This window comes from Coturnix japonica, chromosome 1, assembly GCF_054131305.1.
Source record: "Coturnix japonica strain WE chromosome 1, WE-NBRP24, whole genome shotgun sequence".
Classification (NCBI taxonomy): domain Eukaryota; kingdom Metazoa; phylum Chordata; class Aves; order Galliformes; family Phasianidae; genus Coturnix; species Coturnix japonica.
In genome coordinates this window covers 153,354,427-153,382,116 of record NC_140663.1, presented here as the reverse complement: position 1 = coordinate 153,382,116, position 27,690 = coordinate 153,354,427, and the positions used below count along the sequence as shown (strand labels likewise).

Here is a 27,690-nt window from a genome sequence, read left to right as displayed (position 1 = left end):
CTTAAGTCCGTTCTGTAGGGCAAATAGCATTTATTACTGAGCAATGGGTAGAGAAAGTAATCCTACCTGATAAAACTTACTGTACCGCCATGGATGTCTGATGATGAAACTACGGAAAAGTAACTGATTGTGTGAATTGATCAGAAGAGAAGCATAAGCAGCACTGAAAAAATACCTCGCATCAAAATGAGAAATGTAATTCCTGGAAGAACTACTAGTAGATGAGTAGAAGATAAAGCTCCAGACACTCTGGCTGATTCTTTTACTCTGCTTTGCCAGTTTTAGCATACAAAACAATCTACTGGGTTTTTTTGCCCGTTTTACTTAATTGATAATTCCTACACTGACACAAATCAGTCAACTTGAGAAAAAATTTGGCTGACATTGTAACAAAGTGGAATTGGTTTTCAGAGGAGGTAAGATGCAGTAATAACCTCATCTGCAGGATTCTGAAGTCCCCAGAATGGTCACAGTGAAGGTCTTTTGTAACTTGAGCCTTCATGAGATTATTTGATACTAAAAAAAAACACACAACATTTCTTACCATCACTCCTATTTGTTCAATATGTGTACTCTAAATAGCTGACTGAAAACTTGGGAAACATTGCAGAAGGCTCCCATTCCCATCTGAGAAATAACTCTTTGTCTTACTAAATGCTGCTCACCACTATCAACATGCTAGAACACAGGAGCTTAGTAAACCTGCTGTAAAAAACAGCTGTGAAAGATTTTATCACCATCTTTTATCAAGAGAAATTACCCCGGTAATATTAATAATGATACCCTATCTTTGTTTCAAACTACATAAGATTTACAAGCTGTTCATGTGTAAGGAAAGTCTGTCTTTCCTTACAAAAGTAACTCCTCTACTGAATTTCATTGAAGTGGTCCCATAAAGGACTAAAACAGTGTTCACACTGCAAAGATATTCAATAAGTAGAAATACGCAACAGCACTTGCACAATTTTTGCCTTTCAAATAACACTTTGCATTTGTAGCTTTCTTTTTGTCTAAGTTTCACTTGTAGTAAGGCATGTAGTAAGCTGAGCACTACAGCTCAGCTGCTCTATTGTTTTGATACAAACTTTTGTTAACATCAGTGGATTAGTACAAATGACAACTAGGAGGAATGCTAACACTAAATTATGTTATTGATACATAGGTTAAAATAGTCTACTTTGCTACTAGAATAAATACAGATTTCAGTGTGGTAATGGTCAAAAATGGCACAATGTTTTCAGAACGTGTATGAACAGTTATATAAGAACTTCTTCTTGTAACTAACGAATATTGTCACATTGTTGTGACTGTTGCTAGTTTTATATTACAGTAGTATTCTCCCAAACAGAGACCAAAATATTTCATAACATTACACATATACTCATGTTACAATAATTCAGTCTCTCCTGATCGCTTTTAATGAGATAAGTTGTCAATAAGAACAGAACTGCATTAGAATTGGCACTTCTGAAACTTCAGAGACCACGCTTATAAATGTACAAAGATTTAGATAAAACCAAAAAATAGCTTTATTTTTGAACCCCAGAAAAATATGAGATGGTACAATACAGGTGGTCATGGTAAGCAATACAGTTGGTGTCAATGGTGGATTCACATGGCACTAACAATCCATTCCCAGCATGTACAGCACATCATTCTGAAAAGCACAGCAGGGCAGGCACTGCTACTTGCCACATTGCTGCCACTTGTTATCTTGGTATTAGCCAAGAACCAGGAATTTGCCATTCTATAGTTGTTAAAGAAGAGATTAGGCAATTTCAGTTTTTTAGCCAGCAGTGTAAAAGACAGCTTTAAAATACAGCTTTCTTTCACACTTTTCTGCATAAATAAGGTTGTGTTTTGAGGGTACTGCATAATATAATTGTCTTCACGATTTCAGATACTTGTCTGCCACTGCCACTTCCTCATATCAAGAACAATTTCTTTTTGTTTCCAAAAATCACAGTTTACAAAGATTTCTGATACCTTGGAATAAAAAGGCCCTGGAGGAAAAAAGTGGCAAAATAAGACATACTCTGCTTGTCCTACCTGCTATTCTCACTCTTTTCTTAGCTGACTTGTGCAGTATGAGCCAGGCTATTTAGCTGCTTATTAAAGGGTCAGTCATACCCTTAAAACATCACTCTGCACATGATCAGGAGCATTATACGGTCACTAACAAAGTGATCTCAATGGATGACCCACTGGTATTAAAGAAAACCCCAAACCTACCAGTATTAGGATCCCTCAGCAAAAGATCTCTCCAAATAATACACGTCCCAAAAAACATGAAGGGCTCACTGATTCCTTTTGTTAGGTGAAGCAGCAGTAAACAAACCATCCACAGCTCTTCAGAAACTTCCTGCCAGTTGGCATACAACTTGATTTTCCTTATTCCCTTCCCTCTGGCACACAGAAATGTTCTATTATCTACCACCTAGTTCTGCAACCCTAAGGATTTTTACAACATGTGGCAAACATATATTTGCCAATTATCAGCACTGAATCAAGTATGTCCTCAGAGTACTTACACATCTATCATAAATTTACAATTGCAAGCAGTTTACTTAGCATTTAAGTGAATTAGTATTTCCCTCAGGAGAAGGTAATGCTTCTTTAGATTCATAAGGATGGATAGTTTAAAAATTATATTGATAAAATCTGATCCTTAAGGGTTCTGTGCAAGAAAAAAAAGCTTTAATAAAACACTCCCTCAAAAATTCAAAAATTCTACATTAACTTTAATGCAAGTTATTAAGTGAAGCAATAAATACATCAAAAATGTCTATTTACGGGAAACAAAGTTGTGTTTCCAAAAAGTTTGTTTTTATAGAGATCCTGAACTGTTAACGACTGTTTATGAGGGTGGATACTGATAGTACAAGGGGGAATGGTTTTAAACTGAGACAAGGGGAGATTTAGGTTAGATATTAGGAGGAAGTTTTTCACAAAGAGGGTGGTGATGCACTGGAACAGGTTGCCCAAGGAGGTTGTGGATGCCCCATCACTGGAGGCCTTTAAGGCCAGGCTGGATGTGGCTCTGGGCAGCCTGGTCTGGTGGTTGGTGATCCTGCACATAGCAGGGGGGTTGAAACTGGATGATCATTGTGGTCCTTTTCAACCCAGGCCATTCTATAATTCTTTGAAGTAATTAAAAAAAAAAAAAAGTGTAAAAGCTGACCCTTCTATGATATGGGGTGCAAAGATTTCTAAAATTTTCTGTTTTATTTTTGTTTTTGAAAAGAATTCTTCATAACAACTGCTCTTGGCCTTATCTTTCCCAGGAAAAGAACCTGACGTGTATTCTAATTTACTCAATAACTTATAACGTACCACAAGACAATAGAGCAATAGAGCAGCTCAACAAACACTCCATACCTACTTAGCCCAGAAGCCCACAGCACTGAGATTTTCATCTTATTATTTTTCATCTTCTTTGAAACTAAATTTTAATGAAATTCTAAATAGTTCTAACATCATAAATTACCTAATGACAGCTTAGAGACCAGCCCATAACACTGAATTCGTCACACTTACTATGAATCATTCCCTAGCGCTGTAAGGTTAAGTCTCCCTCTCAGAATTTCTACATATGGCAAAAATGAACTGTTACTTCCGATTTCCTCCAAATGAAGTGCTAAAACGTGGGTAAAACATAAATAAAACTGGAATTCTTTTCCAGTGTGAAATCTCTGCATTCTCAAAGAGTCGCAAAGAGGCCACAGGGGAGGAAGAAGACGGACAGAATGTCCTTCTGTTCAAGTATTCTTGAAATATAGGCTAAAAAGCATTCAGTCTTAATCATAGTGTCATATGTATGCAAAGAAAAAAAAAAAAGAAGAAGAAAAAGAAGAAAAAAAAAGAAGAAAAAAAAGAAAAAACATGATGCAATTTCCACGTTTTCAATTAAAAAGACGTTGTATAGCACTTCTACATAATTTTCAGAATCCGGTATTTTAAAACAACACTTTTTTAAAGCATGCTTCTAGAGCATAAAAGAATCTTCAAACAATTTCCAATGAAACTCTATAGCTCACTACATTATTTAGAAGGGCATTTTCCCTTATTAATTTGAGAACAGATTACCCTGTGAATATTACCATCCTTAAATGGAAAGTAGAAAACACCATGCTCTGCAATTTCCCTGTTTCCACAGCTTATATACATATAAGTCAACCTTACTCACAGGTCCATTCCATCCTTAACACACAGAATGGTTTTCTTCACATCACTGTGGAAGTGTTTCAGTACGAGTGTGATACTAGTCAGTTTTACAATACATACTATTGAGTACGTCGCATAGTAAAAAAGGAAAAATCATCAATTCAACAGAATGAAACCCATCTTCTAAAAGCAGAGGGTAAAACCGTAGTTATAGTTGTATATATTGTATATAAAAGAATGAGTAAACTTGTGCTTAATGACAGCCTTCTTATTACCCATTTGGCATATTCCTTAGGGCAAACATAAGGCTGTGCTGGGGATAGAACTAAATTACCAATTCAATGCAAAATTTGCATTCATTAAGTGCCATGGCATCAAACACTTAAACGCACTAAATCAGCATTAAATCATACCATTAAAAAAAGGAATTAAGTTAGATGTCCTTATTCTTGAAAACTGCTATTTCAGAAAGCTATCCTTCAACTTCAAGATATTCACGTTTTACATATTTTATCATCTGGAAATGGTAGACAATTAAATTACCTCTGGTATCCCCAGTTTTCTACATGCATCCAAGAAGTTTTCAACATTTCTCCTGCATTTGGCCATGCTAAGTTTAGGCTGTAGAAACAGGAAAAAAACAATACATTACGGCAAAAGAACTTAATAAATCAATCCAATCAATAAATCGATCTCTTGTATTATTGTACTGATGCACCATTTCTGTTATATTTCTCCTCAAAACAGAGTATATAATTTTACTCAGCCCTTTTTTTTTTCTCCCCACACCCCCATCATTATAAAAACATACAAATACAGAGTACGAAAGCTGCGGATACTATGTGCTTTTACTTAGTAAAATCATCAACCCTTTGTAGTCTCTACTTATTTATCTCCAGTTTGTGAGGTTATAAAACCTCATGTTCTGTGATAGAACACATTTATTCTTCTGGACAGCAATTAAACTGATGACACATTTCAATGTACATTAAGTGGAACAGATTTCAATGTAATATAGCTTTTACATTTTTTCATGTTTTATGTACTCACAAATATAAAGTAGCTATACACAATCTTCATTTCTGAAGAAGAAACTTCCTGTTCCTGTTTAAAATTTGCCTCTTTAGGAACTATTTTCCCAGTACTTACAGAAATATCATGTTATTGGAAAAAAAAAAGCACCACCCAAATCATTACTTTACTTGTTCAATATGAGATATGAAACAAGGGTAACTACTGAATACCCATTTAAACCAAGAATTCATAATAACATCAGGGATTTTAAAGGATTAATTTCCGAGGTTCAAGTCATTTGAAAGAAGTTTCTAGCAAGAGAATATCATCAATAAAAAGCTGAAAAAAAATGAAAAAGGCTTTAAAATATTTACTATTACAGGTAATAATTCAAGTCAGCAACAGAACTTCAAGATTTTATACCAGGCAACGTCACGACTCCACCAAAGATTCAGCAGAAGTAACTTAAACTAAATGACAGTAAAAGAAACTTGATGAGACCACCTCAGAAAATGTTTTTTCTTAACACCTGTCTTCTTGGAAACTCTCGTTTTGTTACAATTTATGTAACCAAGTATAATACCAAATTAATCAAGTAAGCTTTGTGGGGGATTATTTGTTTTGTTTGTTTAAAACAACCCTCCCCTCCAGAAACAAAGAAAAACACAAAAAAACATTCAACTTACTACTGCTGGTGAAGGTACATGAATACTTCCTACTGACCGAGGTCGAATGTGATTTACTAAATGGCAGAGAACTACACCATCCATGAGAGCAGACCCCAAGTCCTCAGGCAAACATATTTTTAGCCTTGTTTCAATGTTCTGCAAATAAAGAACACATACACACTTCAACACAGAAACGAATAAAGAAAGAAAAAGCACCTATCTTTTCCTAATCTGCCATGCTGCTAGATAAGTATGCAGTTTTGGCCTACTGTTAAATGCCATTTGTTATGTAACTAATTATTTAACAACTACAAAGCAACCCTCTCTAGCCTATGTTGGTTGCTGAAGTATGTAAACTCCTTTAAATGAAGTCTACATTCCAAATGCTGCTGTCATCATTTGCATTTATTTTTATATGCCATCATTGAAATTGCACTCTTTTTCAAAATCTGCTGTACTACAGCAGCAGACTTGTTCCACTTATCACATCAAAACTGTTGATTGTGTACCCTTCAAGCGACAAAAATCAACCCTAATACAAGCATTCATTATCTGATTTAAAGAATGCCTGCATTCGTCCAACTTTCATTATGCCTTTTACTTGCCAGACTGAAGACTTCTCCAGTTGTTAGGAAATACTTTATAGATTTCACTCTCTCTCAAGTGATCACTTCATCTCTTCTGAAGAAGTTACATAAACTGTTAATTCTACCAGCACATGGAATGCTCTTTAACTGCATGCCACTCAGGCAACACACATGACAATTTCCCATTTACAAAAAGACCCTTTCTTAAGTACAAACATTGAACTGAAGCAAAGCACTTCAAGAACGGCCTCACCCACATTACTTACAGTGTTAATATTGTCCCATCTGTTGGGTTTCTTGTTTGCTTTTTAATATTTTCCTAATAATGCAACTTTCCCAACGAAGACAAAAAACAAACCCATTAGATTAGCACAGTTCTACCAACACTCACATACCTCACGCAGTTGTTCAACAAGCTCTCTCTCTTCTCTCATCTGCTCCATTTTCCTCCGGATTGTAAACTGTGGGTCTATCGATTCCAAATTTCTTTGTGGTCTTAAGAACACTGTGATGTTTAAGACAACAGGTTTCAGTTTAAAAACCAGCACTCTGATTTGTTTCTAAATGAAGCAAAAGCTTTCAGCACCATCTCTGACAAAAACATTCTCTGCCACGAGGTGGACAGCTCTGAACAGCACCAAATATTATCAGTGAAGTCATATTGTGAACACAACGTTGCATAAACACTCCCCAGTACTCCCTCTTATCAATCATGTGTCTGTGGATGGTATGACTAAATTTAACTTTTAGTTCCTTGGAATAATTACATTAAATCTCTGGACGTGTATGCCTGCATGTGCTGTCTTTTGATGAAGGACTTTTTGAATGGGTTTGAAGAACAAGAAGATGCATGTTCAATTATAGTTTCACAAAATGCAACCATTGCTGCTCAGACAATTTATGTGCCAGCCTGATAATTACAGCAAGTGACAGTGCTTGAGATAGTAGAATTATGTATTATTCATTTCCTGCCTCTCTCCTGAATGCAACATGACATCCTGGGCACCAATTAACAGAGTGCAAGGCCTATAAACCTTTTTCCACTTGTTTTACACACAGCTACCATTCAACCTTAATTTTGTTAATTTAAGACAGCTAAAGATTCAGACTCCTATCCCACTGAGTCATTATTAGAGAAAAGCTACCCACTAAACGTAACAGCCTGGTTAGAGAACTTTGTCACAGACTTCGAAGTGGCCTTGGTTTTTGTGAGTTTTGTGAGTTGGCACACACAGCACAGACTCTTGCATCAAATTCAGTAACAACCTTTTCTACCTCTCTAAGGAAGTTAACTACCAAGGACTAAACACATTAGAAGCAGTTTTTCCACAATATATTTTCATGGAATATTATCCCAAGCTCAAAATACTAAGCCCCTTTGCTCTAGCTATGGCTGTTAAGATTGCACTGAACAAAGCTGACTGCAAGAAGAACATAGCCTTCCCCCAGGTTAGTCTCTTCCTCCTTTATTGTGTAGTCAACAGGAGGATGGAAGGGAAGAAAGTTGCATCTGGGACAACTGCAGCATGCTGAAATTACAGAAGAAATGAGAACATATCTTACTGATTGACTCAGTGATTAATAGAACAGTCTTTTATTTCCCTACGGGGAAAGGTAGGTGCTCATTGATAGGCTGAGTTTTCAAAATCAGTCCCTAAAATACGTTAAAAAAAAATAAGAAATTGAGATCTTGGTAGAAGGAAATTTCACAAACATGTTAATGAAGCCCCAAAATCAGTAGAGGGACAACATATTAAACTGCATTCTCTAGCACCTAGCACTCCTGATATACTAAACAAAGTTTATATGTGAGAAATATTTTGAAATCCCAGACAAGTTCATGAACCTGGCACCTCATCTAATTTTAGGCAGGTGGAATAAGTAAAAATAATCTAAGCTACTTCTCTAGCCAAAGGGAAACAGACACCATCTAAGGGAGCTCAGCAAACAGGAAGCAATTGTTGCTTGCTTAGTAAAGATGGAGCTCCTTATATAGCCATAGGTTACTCACTAAAGGCACCAAGACACAATAAGTTATCACACTTGATTTCTTCCACTACTTGACTCACAGAGTCGTTATTTAACTATCTTTTTGGGCAACTGAAATCTGTTACTCTGCTGTTAAATCAGTAAATTTAGGAAATGCCATATTAAAGGCCACTTGCTAAACAAAACTGCTTTTAATTTGAACACTCATTCATTACAGAGTTACTAATCTTTACCCCACTAACACAGCAGGGGAATTTCCTGGGAAAAGATGCAAAACAGAACTCCAAATAATGCCTGTGGTGTGCTACGTAGCTATCACCAGTGTCACCACCAAACAGCATCTGTGCATTAGCACATGAACATGGTAACTAAAGTCATTTATTGTGCTGAGCTCTCAGAAATAGTGTGAATAATATAACCATGCTTTGAAATGCAGCACTTTCACAACTGTAGTGGCATTAAATCCATGCCTTTCTGTAAGGGCAGACTGCAACCCTGGAGTAGACTTCTGTTTACAAAGCACTCTGCATCAGCAGATACGTGCTTCATAGCATTCTGTACAGAGGCATATGTATAACTATGACTTCTGTATTATATACATATCGAAACATACAGAGGCTGTTAAAAATAACTGCTGTAGCAACTGTTGTCATGAAGTATAACAATCTATATACGTGACTTAACTAAGACATTTCAAAAGCATTACCTATTAATTTATATGACTTTAAACACTAGGAATTGTGGTCTGTGCACATACACGAAAGCATGCAAGGTGAAGATTAAACCACTAGAAATAACTAAAATGTTATTTAGCGGAGCATATGATTTATTTTTTCAGTTCTAAAGTAACTCCCAGGTTCTCAATGTACAGGAACTCTTAAACAAGGAGTTCTATTATGCTGCAGAATAGCATGGAAATAAAATTAGATTTTAGTTGCTTTTTTTTTTTTGGGGGGGGGGGGGAGGGATTAGAATATCTGTAGCAATTGATAGAAATCTTCTAAAAAGTCTTTATTAAAAAGGCACTGATTTTAAGTAAAGACTTGCATCTTAGAAATAGTCACTGCACAACTCTAAACATTATTTCTCCTGTATATTAAATATTTAAACAAACACTCAAAGAGTAATACCATATTTAAAAGGAAACTGAAGCTTTAGTAGCAGCAGCAACATGTTAAATTCTCTATTAGGGCATCATTTTCTCATACAGGAAGTTCTGGCATTGTTAAGCATTGCTTGCTTCTCTGCATTACACATGTTTTCCAGCAAGGGGAGCCCATACATCACAACATGCCCGAGGGTCTACTTCTTCCTCTTTTACATAGTAAAATAGAACTTTTGCTTTCTGAATCCATAGTGAAGTAGTTATGAAATTACATAGTTTCAACAAGCTTAATGTTTAATAATAAGCACTTAGGATGTATTTTCTATATTACAGTAAACAAGATTTCCTCGTGAAAATTTTCATTTTTGTACTTCTTTGCAATGCATATAGGTGTATTACTTAAAGCTCATCAAGGATGGCATATCCTAAGCACTTAGCTGACAACATTATCCATCAGAAAAGCAACAAAACAATTTAACTTGCCTCGACTAATATATGACAAGAAGGGTTAGACAAGTGCCGGGAAGAGCTGAAGCAAAGCTGAAAGGTTATAGTCAGATATATCTTTGCTTGTTTTACCCAGTCCAAACTTGCCTAAGTAACAGTGATTTATTCTACTGTTATCTGATAGATTAAAAACTAAATTTGTTTAAGTAACAGTGAAGTGATTATACTGTTATTTGGTGGATTAACAACTCCCCAGTGTTATGGATATTGGTCTTATGAGACCTGTCTGTTGCATGCCATATAATCTGCCAGAAATTCTGGACTCTTCCTCATCCATTACAGATCAGTTGCCAGAAATTACGCTGCAAAAGAATTTACACTGAGTGTAATATTAATATGTGATGTATTAATGTGATGGCGTTTCAATATCAAAGGCTACTTCTAGTATTACATTATATATTGTATGTTATATGCATCTAGTATTAGATATGAAGGTTAGCAGCCCTGCAGGGTGGCTGGAGCTTGATGATCCTTGAGGTCCTGTTCAACCAAAGCCATTCTATGATCTATTGTAGCAAGCTGCACAGCAATGGTGCACAGATTTGAGTACTGGCCTGTGAACATCCATGCCATTAAGTTATTGCCTCCTGGCACAGTTTTGGTCTGTGCAAACCCACCTCTCTTATACACAATGTCTTGGTACAGTTGGGAATATCCTTTGCACAGGCAAAGGTACTAAAAGGTAAACTGAATGAAGCCATCCTGTTTTGGAAAGCAAAAGTGTTTGTTTTGGTATGGATTTGAATCATGCTGTGCCAATTAACCTCAGGGCAATAGAATGATTTCTGGTTCATTTTACTCCCTAGCAGACAAAGATATGCCCAAGATAATAAACAGCCTTTCAAAAAATTCTGAATAGAAAGGCAACAGTCCTGATTTTAAAACAATATGGAAGGCTGTAAAAGCAGTTTTCTGTTGTAACTGCCAAAGGTAATAAACACTAATACTTGCATTTGTCTTCAGATTTGGATAACACAAGAGATGTACCTCCCCTAAACATATACGCACTAGGTAATCTTTATTGCTCACTTCATCTGAAGAGTAAAACAACAACAAATCTAGATTAACATAGACAATACTATTTACTGAACTCTTAAAAATATCACTAAGATTGAGACTGAATCATAAACTGGTAAATTATAACTGGAATTTATAGCAGTTTATATATAGAACTAAAACGTGAGTGCAAAAGCTCAGATTACACTGGAATACATTAGACCACCATACTTTGCAAATGTAAAATGACTACACAACTTGCAAGTCACGAAGAGAAACCCTTCATGTTTTGGAGTCCTTAGCCACTGCCAGCCTTCCACGACAGAAAATTCTTTAGTATATATCTAGATATATAGAATCTTGAAGAGGTGTAATACATTTATTTTCCATAATAAACCTAACAAACAAAAACATTATTTCTGAATTAAAAGCAGCTCATAAGGAAGGAATAATACAGCTTAGAAGGTGTAAAATGCCTGAAGAGACAATACTGCAAAGAAGAATTGAGAGATTTCTTTTCTAGATTGGGGAAAATGTGCCTATCACTAGAAATCATTCACTAGAGCAATAACGTCGTTTAGTAACAAACAGCTAGAGGTTCCATCCTGACTAAGTTTCTGTTGGAGGGATGTCAGTGGTCTCCTGCTTATCTGATTCTTTCAGCTTTGTTTCTTCTTTAATTCCTACTCTAATTAAGTTAGTTATACACCTGCATCAACAACCGCAGATAGGAGCTAGATATTTTCAAATCAGAGTTCATTTAATAAGTCACAAGTGCACAAAAGACAGGAGCAAAATCATTTGCTGCTTGAGTGCATAAACTCTTGTAAACAGACGTAGTAAATGTACCTGTATTGGAAACAGCTCTGGGAATGGGTATCACAGAAAAAGTTGTTTTGCCAGACTTGAAAACAGCAACTCTCTCCACTCATCTCTTTTTAATATTACATATTCGACAGAAAGTTAACACGCACCCCCTGAGGGGAATATCCCCTGTTATAAACATTTGCTTAAGAATTTACTAGCTTTCATCCTTGGCTTATGGGATATTTGCCATATACTGAGTTTTCTGAAAACATAAAATTAAGTAAATTATGTACGGAACACCTACCATTGTCACTGTCTCCTTCAGATGGTATACTGTAGCTAAAGCTGTCCCATGTTTGTGCCTGTGTAAGTGTGTTGAAGGAGACAGGAGGAAGACTGAGGGATGGGTCTGCTGGAGGGGAGTGATTGCCAGTCCAACCATGGTGGTGTAAGGACCGGGGTGGGGGAAGAGGGCGGGCAACAGCATTTCATATATGGCAATAGGGTTGTATGGCAATGAAGATGCAATTCAAAGGTGATTAATACAAAATGCGTAATTTTTGAAGAAAAGGATGAAAGAAAGGTGGTGCAGAATAAAAAGAACGACAGGTTATATGTTAGCATTTGCAAATCAGACATTGTATGTGCAGTTAAAGCTGTTAAGCTTAATAAGATCATTGTAACCACAGCATTTCACATAAATTGTTTACAATCATGTTTTAAGAAAAAGTACCCATAGATTTCACATGATGGTCTGACAAAAACCTTGAGCCTGTGAATCAAAAGGTAAATGCACCTCTGTGAAGTTTCAACATTCAAATTAAGCAGTTTGGCAAAGAAGAATTGAGTTATTTTTGCAACTGATAAAAGAACACTACAGCCCTGAGGATAGTGTGCATGTATACATGAAAATACTGTTACACGAACTTCCCAGCTAACTTCAGTAAGTAGCAACTACATGGAATTCTCATTTAATCCCCTGAATTCTTTCCTGTTGAAATACGTCATGTAAGAGCGTGCAGTAGAGAGGTTTTCCTTTTGCTTTCATCACTTAATAGTTTATACAGCACTACTTATTTCTCTCTAATTCCCACAACATTAAATCCCAATTTACAGCAGGCCTGGTTCTGGCCAAAGTCATGATCCTTAGCAACGTTTGCAGACTTTCCAAAGACAAGAGTAGAGATGTGCAGCACCTCCAAAGGAAGATCCAGAGTCTGTACTACAAATCTTGGCAAACCTGCTCTGTAGACAACATTATAACCAGCACAAAATCACTGATAATTCAGCTGGGCTCACTACAGCACATAAGACTTCATGTGTCCAGAGATGCTGCAACAACAAAGCCTCTCTACCCCCTCTCCCTTCTGCCCTCCTGTCTACACAGACAACCGGTTATCCAAACCTGAATAAACACAGCACCACTCAAACTCCAAGTAGAATTCAACATGAGGTAACAGAACACTGATTTATGGAGAATAATAAGCAGTCGTTAATTATACTGGCAACTAGGCTTCACATGGTTTTTCCAAAGTACACAGATAATGTAGCAAGATGTTTATATCTCATTTCAATGATTACAGAGAGAACTTTGCGAAACTCAGGTTTCTACAATTGGTACCACTTGATATTTTGATTAATTTGTTAATCAAGCACAAAAGATTTAAGGTTAGTAGCTATTCTGAGTGACCTCATTTCAGAGAAAAAGCACATCCCTAGAACAAAACTGTGGTTCTAACTGAACTTATAATTATTAATTCCTTTCAAGAATGAATACAAACTTGATAAACCCATTCACTATAATGTATTTATACGGATAAAATAATCTATTATTTTTTTTAAGATCTTATTACTTCCTGTGTAAGCAACTGATCCTTAAAATAAGTCAAGCACTATTATACCTTTCAAAACATTTTCTTTGGATACCAAATCAGCCATCAGATATGAATTTTCTCAATATTTTGCCTAGCTTTAAAATGAAAGATCCTCAGTCCTGAAAATAAACCAGAATGTACTAATGCAGCACACACTAACACAGAAGTTTAAACCACAGTGGTTTATCTTCTAGAAGCACTTTACTTTGTGTGTGTGATTCTATTCTTCTTTGATGCACTACCTGAAGCCTAGAACGTTTTACTTTCAGATTTGGAAGGGACATAAGTCATTACGAAACACAGAGGGGAACAAGATAAATAGAAAGCAACATTCATGAAAAATAGATGAAAACAAACTGAAAATAAGCTCTCCAATTTCAGAAAGGTATCTTTGCATACATTTTCATGGAAAAATTGTTTCCAATGAGCTCTACTAAATTTTCCCCTAAGGTAATGAAGAACTTGAATGCAAAAGCTATTAAGATAAACTATACACTAAGCTGAAAAACTTTTCTGGATCAGAGAACTGCTGGACCTCTGGACCAGTTAGCTCAGCTTTGGGGTATTAAAGCAGCATATAATTAAGAAGAGCAAATTAAGAAAGTGAGAGAATGGCTCAAACTTACACAAGATGCACAAAAAGCTATAAAAGAAGGACAGTGAAGCAACTAGTTGTGGCAAACTGGCAGGAAAAATGTACAGGATTCACAAATATGCCAATATCTTGAGCAACAAACTACTTCCATCTGTACTTTTTTCTTTGGTGCTGACAAAACAAATTTCAAAACTACTTCTACTCCAATTACAGAGCAACAAGATGGGAGGCAACAATATGACAATAGCAGGACTAGGGGAAATGGTTTTAAGTTAAAAGAGGGAAGATTTAGGTTGGATGTTAGGGGGAAGTTCTTCACTAGGAGAGTGGTTAGGCCCTGGAACAGGCTGCCCAGGGAGGTTGTGGATGCCCCGTCCTTGGAGGTGTTCAAGACCAGGTTGGACGGGGCCCTGGGCAACCTGATGTAGTAAATGTGTATGTTTGGTGGCCCTGCCAGGCAGGGGGGTTGGAACTACATGATCCTTGAGGTCCCTTCCAACCCGGGTCATTCTGTGATTCTGTAATATGCAGTATCCCTACCGCATTGCAAGGTTTTATTTTGCCATATTGCATTACATAGCTAATATACTGCTTTTTTATCTGATGTTGGACTTCAAGTTTTACTATTATCAAATTCAACTGCCTTAGCACAGTATAAATCTAAGGCAACATCACTGAAACTGCACGCAATGAGGTAAAAGACTGCAGAAATGGCTCTCAGTTGGTGACTCTGTAGTGTATGATAATGGAAAGGAAAACAAATTTAGATAAATGGGTTTTCTATATCCCACAGCTGTGACCAAACATTATAGTATTGGCATCGTCAGCGATTCAAATATATTAATTTGTATTGGTACAAAGCAGCAAAGCAGCACATTATAATCAACTGACGTTAGAATTCAATGAGGTTACATTGCTTCAATATATATGGAGGAACTGGAGGAGCTGTACAGGTCTGAGTCTCCCATCACAAGCCTTGAAGGAATGCTGCAGGAGACTGCAATCTCCACAATCCAGTCCTTCTGGAAGCTCTCTAAGAAAGATTAACTACACTATTTTTGGAAAGTATATTTTTCCCCTTATGTATTACAGTCATTAGACATAAAATGTCTTGAGACAAATGATATGCCAAGACTAGGAAATGTGTTAAATTAACTTGAAGACAAAGTCAGTCTTGCATTCTTCTCCTACAGTACTGCTTCCAGTCTCTGGCAGAAGAGTTCATTTGCAGTTCAGCAGAGCACAGGCTACCTACTATGAAAGCCTATATTCTGACATTGCCTTGCATGTCTCTCTTCTAGCAGTTGCCACTGGACTGAACAATATTACTAAATTGATGTCTTTTCAAGTCCTGAATGGTCTCACTTGCTCATCATTTAATCCATACTTTGTATGTTAAGAAACAGTTCTATTTCTAAAGCATCAGGAACAAAAAAGAATAGACTCAGAGTTTATGAAATTCAAATGAACAGATCAGCCAAACTTTTATATCCTATCAATGCAGGAAATTTATAATGTTTTCTTCACAAAACAAGGTTGGTTCTTTTCTTTGTAAACCTTTCAAAAAAACAAATCTATGGGTACAATTTCTTAAAATGCATTCAAACATGAAACTGCTGCCATTATTGCCAAGATACATTGTTATGGAAGCGACAAGCTTGTAGTGGTTTACCAGCATTTGACTAAAAGCATTTGTGGTGAATGTGAGAAAACAGAATTACAGCCACCAAATGCTGAAGCATAGTTAAAATATTAAGTCATTCTTTAGAGGTGACATGACTTAACAGCACTGATGATCAGTAGTGACCACATTAGCACAGAGAAGAAGAGTTTACCCATAGCTTGTCCAGCTCTTAAAGGAAGCCCTCAAATACATTAACAGTTTATTTGCTGACTCCCAGCTACTTTTTTCAACTCCCCTCCCATTAAGTGCTCCATGTTAATGATGGTAATACAAATTTGGTACAGTGCCAATTTGTTAAACTCAGTTGCTGGCTGAAGAAAGCATCTCATCTTCCTTTAACCACTACTTACACGATGCATAAGCATCTTCTAAACAAGCCTGATTATTCACATACTATTTTACCAACATATTTTAACATCCTGCATACACATATGTGTATAAAATGTGTATTTATTTTTAAGTGAGTGTGTATAATTTATAAACACCTGATTTATCAGTAAGGGGTAAAAATGTATATGCATTAAACAGTTATAAATTTGATCTCAAGTCAAACTTATAGACTTACTGTTCTACTCTTCAGAATACAGAAAGTGTTTCATCATTGAAAATATGTAAGAAAAAATAAAAATATAAATATCTATTAGTAGCACAGATGTGAAAAAGTAGAAAAACTTGTTGATTTTCTTTCCCACATTACCTGATCGTGGCTTCAGGCCAAAAGGGATTGTGCTGTTTGTAGTAGGAGACAGCGTTGGACTTTTATCTTTGTTCTGTATAATTTAAGAACATAAATTGAAATAAGAGCAATGTCTAGAATTATCACAGCACAACTGACTGAATAAAATACAAAACAATACAGCATGCTACAACTATTTCACCACGCTCTGATCATAGAGCTTTGAATCTGTAACAATCTCCCAGTTTAACCCAATACCATTCATTTACTCACTCATTTACTGGAAAAGAAGCTGAAGCTTCTGACTAAATCTGCAGCATATTGACCCTAACTATAAATAAGGTGTGATTGTTTCTCAGTGTTCTCCCACAAAACCATTTGTTTCCATTCAACATACAATTCTGTGGCACAGTACATTAAGAAGAACAAACTTAGATGTGTTTCTTTCACTGAATCAGAATTACCATTTTGCTTAGCTATTTTCCCTACAACACTGAATTCTGCCTAAAATGCAGAAAGGTGGAAATTAATCATAGAACTCACAGTAAAACCATGATGGTTATATAACAATAACAAAGGAAAAGTCTTATAAACTCCAAAAAACAAGTCCCATTTAAAAAACAATTTATGAGAATGGAAACTATGGGAGTACCGTCATAAAAAACTGGGTGCTCATGAGTTTGTGAGATGCTCATATAAAGTGTAAAGTAGAGGAAGAAACACTGGTTTTGTACAGAAAATAAGTAGAATCCATAAGGAGCCTACTGACCATCCACATACTGCAGACAAACAATGTGCACTATCATCTTACCTCATTGTGAGAGGGTTGGCCACTTGTATTCCAAACAATTACGTCATTCTGCATGATTCGGCAGAAAGAAAAAAGATCTTTTCAACAAATGCATTGCATATACACTGTTATAGAGTATTCTAATCACGACAGCCAGATACTCGTTTATATTTAATACTTTTCACATTTATATTTTTCAACATTGTGTTGATTTGGTTTTTTTACCAAAACATTTTTCACAATTGATATATATTCTGATGCTAGACTAAATGAAATATCATTTTAAAATCTTCCTGTAGAAATTCTTTGCACTAATTTGTCTTTAATTTCTTAGCTGCAGTCTTAACTGATTCATAAGTGCATTTGTACAACATAAATCTTTGTTCATTCAAGTGCATTATCTAACGTTGTTTCGGAGATCTTGTAATTTACCTGTTAGCAAGGGTTTAATAGAGGAGTAAAGATTTTAAATACAGGTTTGAAGAGGGAAGCTGGGCTATCTGGACTAAGGGAAAAACCTGGTGGTTTATTATATCAAAGATCGGACTCTGATAATACTTATTTTTGACAATAATGTTTATTAGAAGAAAATACATCATTTTCAGCCTTTTTCCTGATAGGTCTTACTTAACATCCCATTTACATTTAGGAAAAGGAAAAACAGAAACAAACAAACAAAAAAATCCCGCTACCAAGAATCCTAAAGTGCTTAAACTTCCTTACCAGTGAATAGAAGACAGTGACTCATTCCAAATGTTTCCATATTTATTGTATCTTGACAACTACGTACCTGATTCAATGACCATTTTTCACCCTGTTCACATGTTCTCATTTCATTCTTGGCTTTCTCCATAATTAATTCCCTCCTCCTCTGAAATTCTAGTTCCTCTTCAGCATTTTCTTTCTGCAAGATATAATACTCTTTAGACTGTGAATCACTGGGAATAGAACTGTATCTTTTTTTACATAACATTATTACATCAGAAGTATTTCTGACAAGTACTGTGATGAAAAGGAAACTAAAAAGTAAGCAGACACTACATAAGTACAATTCCAGTGCTAAAAGACCAGTTGTTATGTAAATCTAAATAAACTACTTGGAGGATATTGAAAGCTATTATGAGGTATACTCAACACGGACCCATAAAGGGGAAGTCTTGTATTAGTAATCCAATCTCCTTCCATAAGATCATATTAGGTGAGCAAAGGGAAGACAGCAGATGTAGTCTCCCTGTATTTCACTAAAGCTTTTGATACCACTCCTCATAGTGTGTCCCTCTGGACAAGTTTTCCAACCATGAGATAAAGAGGTTCATGCTACACTGGGCAATGAAATGGCTCAGAGGGTTGTATTAAGTGGAGGACTAGAACTGGCTAGCAGAAAGTTACTAGTGGTATTTCCAGGGCTCAATCCTTGGGCCATTCCTGTTCAATGTTTTTACAAATGACATGGATGCAGGAGTTGGATGCATCCTCACCAAGATGACCAGTGATGCTGTACCGAAAGATGCTGTTGTCTCCCAAGACAATTATAAGGCATTGCAGAGAGATTTAGATAGGTCAGACCACTGGGCCATCACCAATGCCATGACGTTTAATGAAGGTAAATGTCAGTCTCTGCACCTGGGACAGAGCAATGTTAGACACAGGTACAGACTGGAAGACATATGTCTGGAAGGCAGCCCTGCAGAAAGAATCTGAGACTGCTGGTGACAGCAGGCTCAGCATGAGCCAGCAGTGTGCCCTGGCAGCCAAGTGGGCTCTGTAATATGGAAAAGATGCTAAGGTCCTTTAGAGAGCATCTAGAAGATGGTGACAAAGCTGGTAAAGAACTAGGGGGTTTGTCCTACAAAAAGAAACTGAGGACAGGTGGTCCTCAGTCTGGAGAAAAGAAGGCCAAGAAGTGATCTCATTGCTCTGTGCAATTCCCTGAGGAGAGGTAGTAGAGAGGGAGGTGCCAGGCTCTGCTCTGGAGAAACTATGGCAGGAAACTGTGGGAATGGCACAAATCTGTGCCAGGGAGCTTCAGACTGGGTATTAAAAAAAAATTATTTACTGTGAGAGTCATCAAAAACTAGAACTGGCTTCTGAAAGAGGCAGTTGATGTCCCATGCTTGGCCTCAGTCAAGAGACATTTGAACAATGCTTGATTCACATGCTTTAACTTTTGGTTAGACTCAAAAAGGGCAGGTTGACCAGATGATATTTGCAGGTCCCTTCCAAGTGAACTACTGTATTCTATAAAGAATACTAATTCACCAGTCAAGATACAGTTCAAGTAACAAGCAATACATAACATACTATAAATTCCAAATCATAATTCATATACTCCCTCCGTAACTATGGTGACAGCACATTAGGAAAGGAGTAATAATTCTTTTACAAAGCATTTTGGAATTATCCTTAATGAATATTGTTTTCTTATGCTAGAGTAGGGATATTGGAAGAGTACAAGAATACACATAGCTGAGCTGCGAGCAGTAGCAACTGACTCTCATAGTCAACACAATACATGAAAAAGATGGCTGTATGGAAAGATGACTGCCTTTCTACAAACTGAGTGGAAAAAAAAGGAAAAAAATAACATGCAAAAGTAACTGATAAACCCAGAAAATAAGGTGTTTGTGTGGGTGTATATATATGTCCATAAACACACAAACACATTATATATATACATAAATATATATAATCTCTCTCTATATGTATACACACACATACATGAACAACAATTGCATTAAAATTTTGAAGAATTAGCTGTGTCCTCCACCCTACCACAGTTTTCCTGTACTTACTTGGTAGATTAAAAATGGATGAAATTATTGGCTCATTTCCTGTCTTACCCCTCAAAAACTTTGTAATATATTCATAAACATACCTGACCAAGGGAGGACATCTCCATCTGCATTTGACTGCTATGTATAAAGAAACAAATGTGAATATGTAATTTATTTTGTAGAAACTCGAAGAATTGAACAAATACTTTTGTTTTTGTATTTAAAAAAAAGGTAGATAAACACACTTTACTGTAGATTCCTGAAATTCTAAAGCTGTTGCTGGTTCCATGGGATACAGATTCACATCACTGCTTTCAGAAATATCCATGCTTAATCTGTAAGGTTTGAAATAAAAACATTGCACTGGGGTATAGCGTTGGTAATCATTATGTTCAGTATTCAGTTTCAAACAAATGGATATATAAAATATTTTTACTCGTGGTATCAACCTGCTCTATTTTATTTCTTATAAAAGTGTCGCCATCTTGGTCAAACCACTATTAATATCTGCAAAGTATCACTCTGAGCAATGACTTGTATCAAAACAAAGGGACCTGTTTACTACAAAGTCATGTCATCATATACAATACTGAAGGTATCTACATTCAACCTCTAGCATCCTGTGTTTAAACAAGATCCAAAACCCTGTTTAAATATCTAAATTTAATTTACAATGCATGAAAATAAAGCAGACCAGCAACAAACTCCTCATAGCCAACAATTTGAAATAAAGCAAAGAATACAGGAAAGAGAGTGAAGGAAGTATCTGAAAATACTGGTAATGATTGAGCCTGATATCCTTTTCCATTCCTGAACTGAATTGCTGTTAATGTGCACAGAAGATGTGCAGAACATTAAACTGTACAGTCATTGTGGTCCTATTTCACAAGTTAAATAGTCATGTTTGTAAATGAAAACAACAGTAGTAGATATATTCTATATGGAGCTCTAATCAGTGTGTGCTAGGTATGCTCCAGCATCACCTACTGTTTCAGCCCATTGCTGCAAGCAATGATTAGGCATCCACAAGACAGAGAATGCAAAAATCAAGCTTCATTTGATATGTACTAGGCACCCAGGAGTCTGTTAGCATAAAACAAACAGACAATTGAATGGCCTGTTTAGCACTTGACAAAGCAAAAATAAATACATGCATGAGATATTTGTAGTCATCTTTAAAAGCCATATTTCATATACTATTGTACTATTGAAAGCACATCTGAACATGCATGGAGAAATCGAGATTGTCTGTATTTCACTGCCTTTTGAAATTTCCTATGCAAAAAATAAATGTAGGAAATGTCAAGGCATTATCTGACAAAAAACAAAGTAACAAATTTTATAAAGGCTAAGAGATTTTTTACTGTCACATTCCCACAAACCAGACAATTTTTCAATCTTATCTGCAACACTTCTCCTGAAAACTAATAAGTTTCAGATGAGATACAGAAGCAACAGAATTTTATCTCACAGAAACCGCAGGACTGTTTCCAATTTAGATGATTTCTTTTTGTTAACTATTTAGTACTCAGTTCAAGAATTCAGGTATTCTCTGCATGATTTAAAATAAAGCCAGATAATTCCTTCGCCAGAAAAACTAACAAGAGTTTACTTCAGTCCTAAAAAGCAGAAAAATATGCTAAGTGAAAAAGGCAATATCAAAACAGACTTTGAAGCTACAGAACAGTGTAGTCATAAGAAGAAATGGCTACATGAACTGGCCAAGGAAGGAGAAACAAAGACTTTTTAGACTGGGGATTATAAGGAGGTGTCCATTCTTCAGAGAATTATAGCTATAAAAAAGCTACATCATAAAAGCAAGGATGAAAAATTAGTTTCTTAGTTTTAAAATGAGCTTAATTTTTGAAAGGGATCACACAACAGAAAGCAATAGCAAGCACAGGGACAGAAGTAACTGCAACACTCATCAGTTCTTTCAAGCAGGACAAGTTTAATTTTCTTTTATATACTTGATCCTTTGTTATTTACAGACCCAGAGTAATTCCACCTGACCTCAGCCACTTAAAAGACGCATGTAAATTATACAGCCTTGCCTTCCATAGCCAGGAGAAATACCATCACTAGTAGCCTATTCCTTTTTCTCTTTTTTACTTTAGAGGAAGACTACCAGAACTTCATCACTACCTCAAGTACCTTGTTTATGCATCCCAGTAAGATGGGATGAAACAGAGACAGAAAACCTTCCCCAGTTCCAACACAATGCCTTAAGTATTAAGAAGAGGAGTTTGTACAGACTAGAAGAGATATGACTATTCTACAGGAAACTCAATGAAAGTTATAAATACATAAGACACCTGCTATTTTAAGCATACCTGTTGGGATCTTGTAATAAATCTACCGCTTCTCTTAGTTGTTCTATCATTGCTATATCAATAGTTTGTTCTTCTGACAAATTTATTCTATAATAGAAAACAAAAGCATTCAAAAAAAAAAAAAAAAAAAAAAAAAAGAGGTAGAACAGCAATTATCAGGGGTTGTCTCATTTTCAATTTGTGAACTCTACCTTCTAACTAAGCATGCAGTTAATACAGCGGGAAGGTAAAAACAGCCTCTGTGCAAATTAGCAAGTGCTAAATTTATGTAAAGAGTGACTTCAGAAAAAATCACCAGCACTCTGCCTCTAACAAAACTTTCTAAACGAATACACACTTACATAAACAAACATGATGAACTAAGAAACTAAGATCATTGCATGTCCATTAAACAGACCGACTTCAAAAGCTGACTCCTACTAACCACATTCACCACATGTATTATTACAAAACGTGATGATTCTTTTGAACAGACCACAGCATGCTTTCTTCTGCTTTTCAAGATTTGATTTGTTTTTGGTTGCTTTCTTTTTAATGTATTAAAAAAAAAATCATCTGATATTTCTGCCAACTTTGGGAACATGCTTATTTTTCTCTCTTTAGGACTCCACTGTTCTGAAGTGAGAACTTCACAGTGCACTGTCACGCTAGATCTGTCTTACTTATGAACACTCATCATTGACTGATGTTCACTTACACTGCACTTGAACTACTACCTATGAACCATTGACTGCTTCAGGGCTAAGTTTATGACAAAATAAGAAAAAAGATTTTGGAAAGAAATGCTGTGCTTTAGATTTTACTGCACATCAAAATACCTGATTTAAAAACCTGGGCTCTACATTGGTTAAAAAATGCCAAATTACAGCTTTATTAGCACATATACATTAGTTGTAAGCTAAGACCCACTTTCTTTAACATATAGCACACCACATTCACACACAGAAAGCTGCACTGGTGTATGCTTTTAAGTCTACAAAACTATGAACTGAGAAGAAAACACCGGTTTTGATCATCTAAAAAATGATACAGTGAATTACTTACAGACAAAGAAATACTTACATTTCTTCTGTTTGCCATTGTGCGTCCTCTTCAATTCTCAGTAATTCATCACACTCTGCTGCTCTGCTCTGTAAGCAGACAAAGAGATATTAAGAACTGAACTTTGCAATTAAGTGAGTAGATAAGTTTTCCTTTCAGACTAAGCACTGACCTATTTTATTTAACAGTTTAGGGTGGCTAGTTGAAGCAATCCAACACTTCTGCTTCACACTTCGCTCTATTCCCTTTTAAGATACTCATTACATGATCTTATTTTCATTGTTGAGATTTTATTGAGGTCAACAGCTCTTACCCTCCTTTAACTGTTAAAACAAAGTCAAGTAGCATGAGAATTCTTCATTCTATGTCCCAGATTTCATTTGTGCCTTACTTGTGCATGCCAACAATGATTCAATTCATTACAACTCTAGCTCTCAGCTTATTTGCTCTCCTCCCACAAACAGCTATACTTACAGGGCAAGGAAATTCCAAATATACAAACTAACAATTACCTATTTAATCCCTAACTATTAATAGGATATATCCATAACTATTAATAGGATTCCTACTTGATAATTTTAACAGCTCTGTTTAAAAAAAAATCAATCAATCAATCAAAGCAAAACTGACACGTTACAATTCAAATCGGTTGGCCCGATATTTATGATGCGATGTAGGAATAAATCACAGCCTCCACTGTCCTATTTGTAACTGTGAAATGCCATGTATTAGAAAATTAAAGTTCCTTATTTATGATTTCATTTACATTTTTAACAGGAAAGAAATTTTGAAAATTTCTCTTTCTTGGATGAAGTACTGAAGTAATTCAGCTGTCACTAATGACAGCAGCTCTCTGAGTAGAAGTGTATTATACTAGTGGAGAATAAACAGCAGAGAACAAGCCTATCCTTTTTTTGTGTCATGGGCTTGGCACATCTGTCGCATCACCCTGTACCAATAAACACTATCCAATTCTGCCAGATGTGTCACTGAGGGGTATACCAGCTCCTTTAACATTCCCCAAGGATGACACAATTTCCAGTAACAATCCTTAGCAGAACAAATAAAGCCATTCTTCTCATTGTTGGTTTTTTTTTTCAAGTTACTAATACAGAAACGAAGCATATGATTTTTCCCATAAGATTTGTGCATTAAAAAAACTAAGAACTTTTCTAGAAGGCAAATCTCAGCCTCTGGCATATTTATATAGATACTACCTTACAGTATATATAGATACTTCTTCTGCACTACCTCTGGTACTGATTTAACACGTGGTTTTGTTAACCAGAAATACATTTTCAGAAGTCTCAAAATGCAGTAAATATAAACCAAAGAATACAACTGACTCAAATCTGCAAATGGAAAATGTCCAGAGCTCAAAATCCACTGGGAAAATAATAATAATAATAATAATAATAATAATAATAATAATAATAATAATAATAATAATAATAATAATAATAATAATAATAATAATAATAAATGATGCACTTATCTGTTCAAGTCATCAGCTACTGCTTTCAACCACCATAATATTAAGAAGATAACACAGAAAAATCCAAGAGCTTGCTCTAGCAATACTGTCATACTGCCATTTAATACATTAACCTCTTTTACTGAACCTACACATTACTACACATTATTTTATATAATACTACCTGATTACGTGACAGAGGCTATTCCCAAGCGAATAGTATTTGCTAAGGAAAATCAAGATGACGAATGGACATGAACAAGCAAATAACAAGCACACACAGACTATAATCTGTCAACTTCTGATGTCTGTACTTCTACATTTGTCAGGAAAAGATGCAAGTATTCTAATGCCCTTCTATCTAGTTCATTCACTTCAAATGTGTACCAATGTGTTAACCTTTTTCCAGCAAGTTTTTAGAAAATAAATCAGTAAAGAACAAGCCAATGAAAGGTAACTCATTATGTCCTAAATATTCAGCATAAATATTTCTCAGTCAGTGAAATTCTAGGCAATAAATCATTTGTCACCTTAAAGGCTGCTGAGTTCAGATCTGTACTTGTAATAGAAATAATAAGCAACATGTATGTACTGAGTAAATAAAGTTTCCTGATAACTAACAGGATGCATGTCTTCAGAAACCACAGCAGTGACAAGGGTGTTTGTTTCTTTGTCATGTTAATGCTATGCCTCTGTTCTTTACACATTCAAATGTCTGCAGTTCCCCACTCCTGATTGCTCTATACTTAGGAAATGGTGAAAATATTTTCTGCCACTAAGAACAGAACATAAACTTACCTTGATATAGCTCATAAATTCTGTACTAAGAGCATCTGATTCATCGAACCGGATTCCCGTTTCTCTTGATTTATCATTGACAATCAAGTGAGAAGATCCCTGATGGAATTCCACTAAAAACAATAATAAAAGAAGACAAAATTATTTCTGGTTCAGCTGAAAATTTGTTACTTGTGAGAACTCTATAATTATGTGCTCAAAACCAAACAAGTTCGAGTTTAATCTCAAACCATGTTAAAAAAACCTCAAAAAAGTTCAGACTCTTGCCTTCAAGGGAATTACGCCAATTCATTGCGAAGTTTTAATAAATCAATATCCTTTGCTCAATACATAGATCAAAAACAGCACAACAAGCACTGACCGCATCAGTCATGTCTCAGCTGCTGACGAGCAGTTTTTACGCAACTTAGAAATTATGATGCTGTAACAAACACCCAAAACTCTAAGTCAGAATGACTCAGCCTTGCAAACAAGACAAATCCACTGTTTAATTACACTGTTTTTAGGTCTATATATATCTTTAATCCTCTTGCTTGAAACAGTTTGATCCCATAATTTACTTTCTCATGTGGGATGATAAACTCTGCAGGATGCAAGTCTTACTATGTGAGTTGCATATTACAACATTCTTATGAGAATTTCAACTGAAATTCATTTAATCTAGCACGAAACATTCATGAAGTGCTGATCTCCTATTTATGTGGTTTCCAGTTCACTGACATTATCCTGCAATTTATCATTAGTATGTGCAGATCATAGGAACCATCTTTTATCAGCACATAGATAACATGAATGAAGGTGTAACATCACTAAAATATAGATATAACTACACACACAGTTACTCCACTTTTATATACTGCTAATTCAGAATCTGAGTAAGTTACGTAAAGTTATTAGACATTGAGATTACTGACTTGGAAGCATGGTCACTCCACTTTTATACATTGCTAATTCAGAATCTGAGCTGGTTAAGTAAAGTTATTAGACGCTGAGATTACTGACTTTGAAGCGTGGTTTAAAATCATGGAACGATTTGTGTTGGAAGGGACCTTTAAGATCACCTAGCTCCAACCCCCCTGCTACTGGCAGGGACACCTCCCCCTAGATCAGACTGACTCACTTTTCTTCCTCTAGTGAGAAACAGAATTTATTAACCCTTGAGACAAGATGTAAGAAGTTGATTGGAACCATCACAGAAAACGATGATACTCAGTATAAGTAAATAAGTAAACTATAAGTAAGACATTTTTCTGTTTTAACTGACTGCATAAGCATACCTGAAAGCCTCTTGGATAAGAAGGCATTTACTACAAAGAAATTAATTATAAAACTTCTTAATGATTGATTATAATATCAGCAAGAAAAATCAACTTAAGCTACTTATCCAGAATGAAATCAAACACTGAATATCCCAGTGAAAAACAGTGGTAATGATGAAGGTTCAAAGTTAAAGTTCATGTTTTTAGACTGAAAGACTAATCAGTACTCGCTGTGCTGTGACACTTTCAGACTCCATTTACAGTCTTATACAGACTTATCAACAAAAATTTCCTGTTTTTAACTTCCACTGTTTTAACATTCCAACCTTTTCTTGAGTTAGCATGGTGACCTGAATCTTCCTTTACAACCTGATCTTCTTCCACAATGTCTGACATTGGAACATTAAAGCTGATAGTATCTTCATCAGACGGCTAAGAATAAATCAGAGAAATAACAGTTTCATATTAAATCCAAGACTAACAAAAATGCACGCTTTCGCTAAAAAGCTATCAACTTCAGGAAGTGTAATAATGGCAAAATAGTTTGTAAGCCTC

General features: G+C 35.7%; 1 protein-coding gene across 27 annotated transcripts in view; it reads right to left on the bottom strand.

The window, feature by feature from the left end:
- Positions 1–27,690, bottom strand: part of LRCH1 (leucine rich repeats and calponin homology domain containing 1) — a 101,597-nt gene that overhangs the window by 14,063 nt on the left and 59,844 nt on the right. For 3 of the 27 annotated variants that reach the window (XR_001552654.3, XR_014942116.1, XM_015851781.3), the window contains 13 exons: positions 27,462–27,567; positions 25,877–25,989; positions 23,626–23,693; positions 22,564–22,650; positions 20,476–20,565; positions 20,332–20,368; positions 18,247–18,360; positions 17,478–17,525; positions 16,688–16,760; positions 12,142–12,249; positions 6,829–6,938; positions 5,865–6,002; positions 4,708–4,785 (listed from right to left, as the gene is read on the bottom strand). Coding sequence is in view for 9 of the 27 variants with exons in the window: in XM_015851781.3 (XP_015707267.1) it covers positions 4,708–4,785; positions 5,865–6,002; positions 6,829–6,938; positions 12,142–12,249; positions 16,688–16,760; positions 17,478–17,525; positions 18,247–18,360; positions 20,332–20,368; positions 20,476–20,565; positions 22,564–22,650; positions 23,626–23,693; positions 25,877–25,989; positions 27,462–27,567 (1,170 nt within the window). In the remaining 18 variants the exon portion in view is untranslated. Of the gene's footprint in view, positions 1–1,505; positions 3,797–4,707; positions 4,786–5,864; positions 6,003–6,828; positions 6,939–12,141; positions 12,250–16,687; positions 16,761–17,477; positions 17,526–18,246; positions 18,361–20,331; positions 20,369–20,475; positions 20,566–22,563; positions 22,651–23,625; positions 23,694–25,876; positions 25,990–27,461; positions 27,568–27,690 lie in introns of those variants that run through there. The other 24 variants (XR_001552655.3, XM_015851782.3, XR_001552660.3 and 21 more) reach the window with 17 other exon arrangements.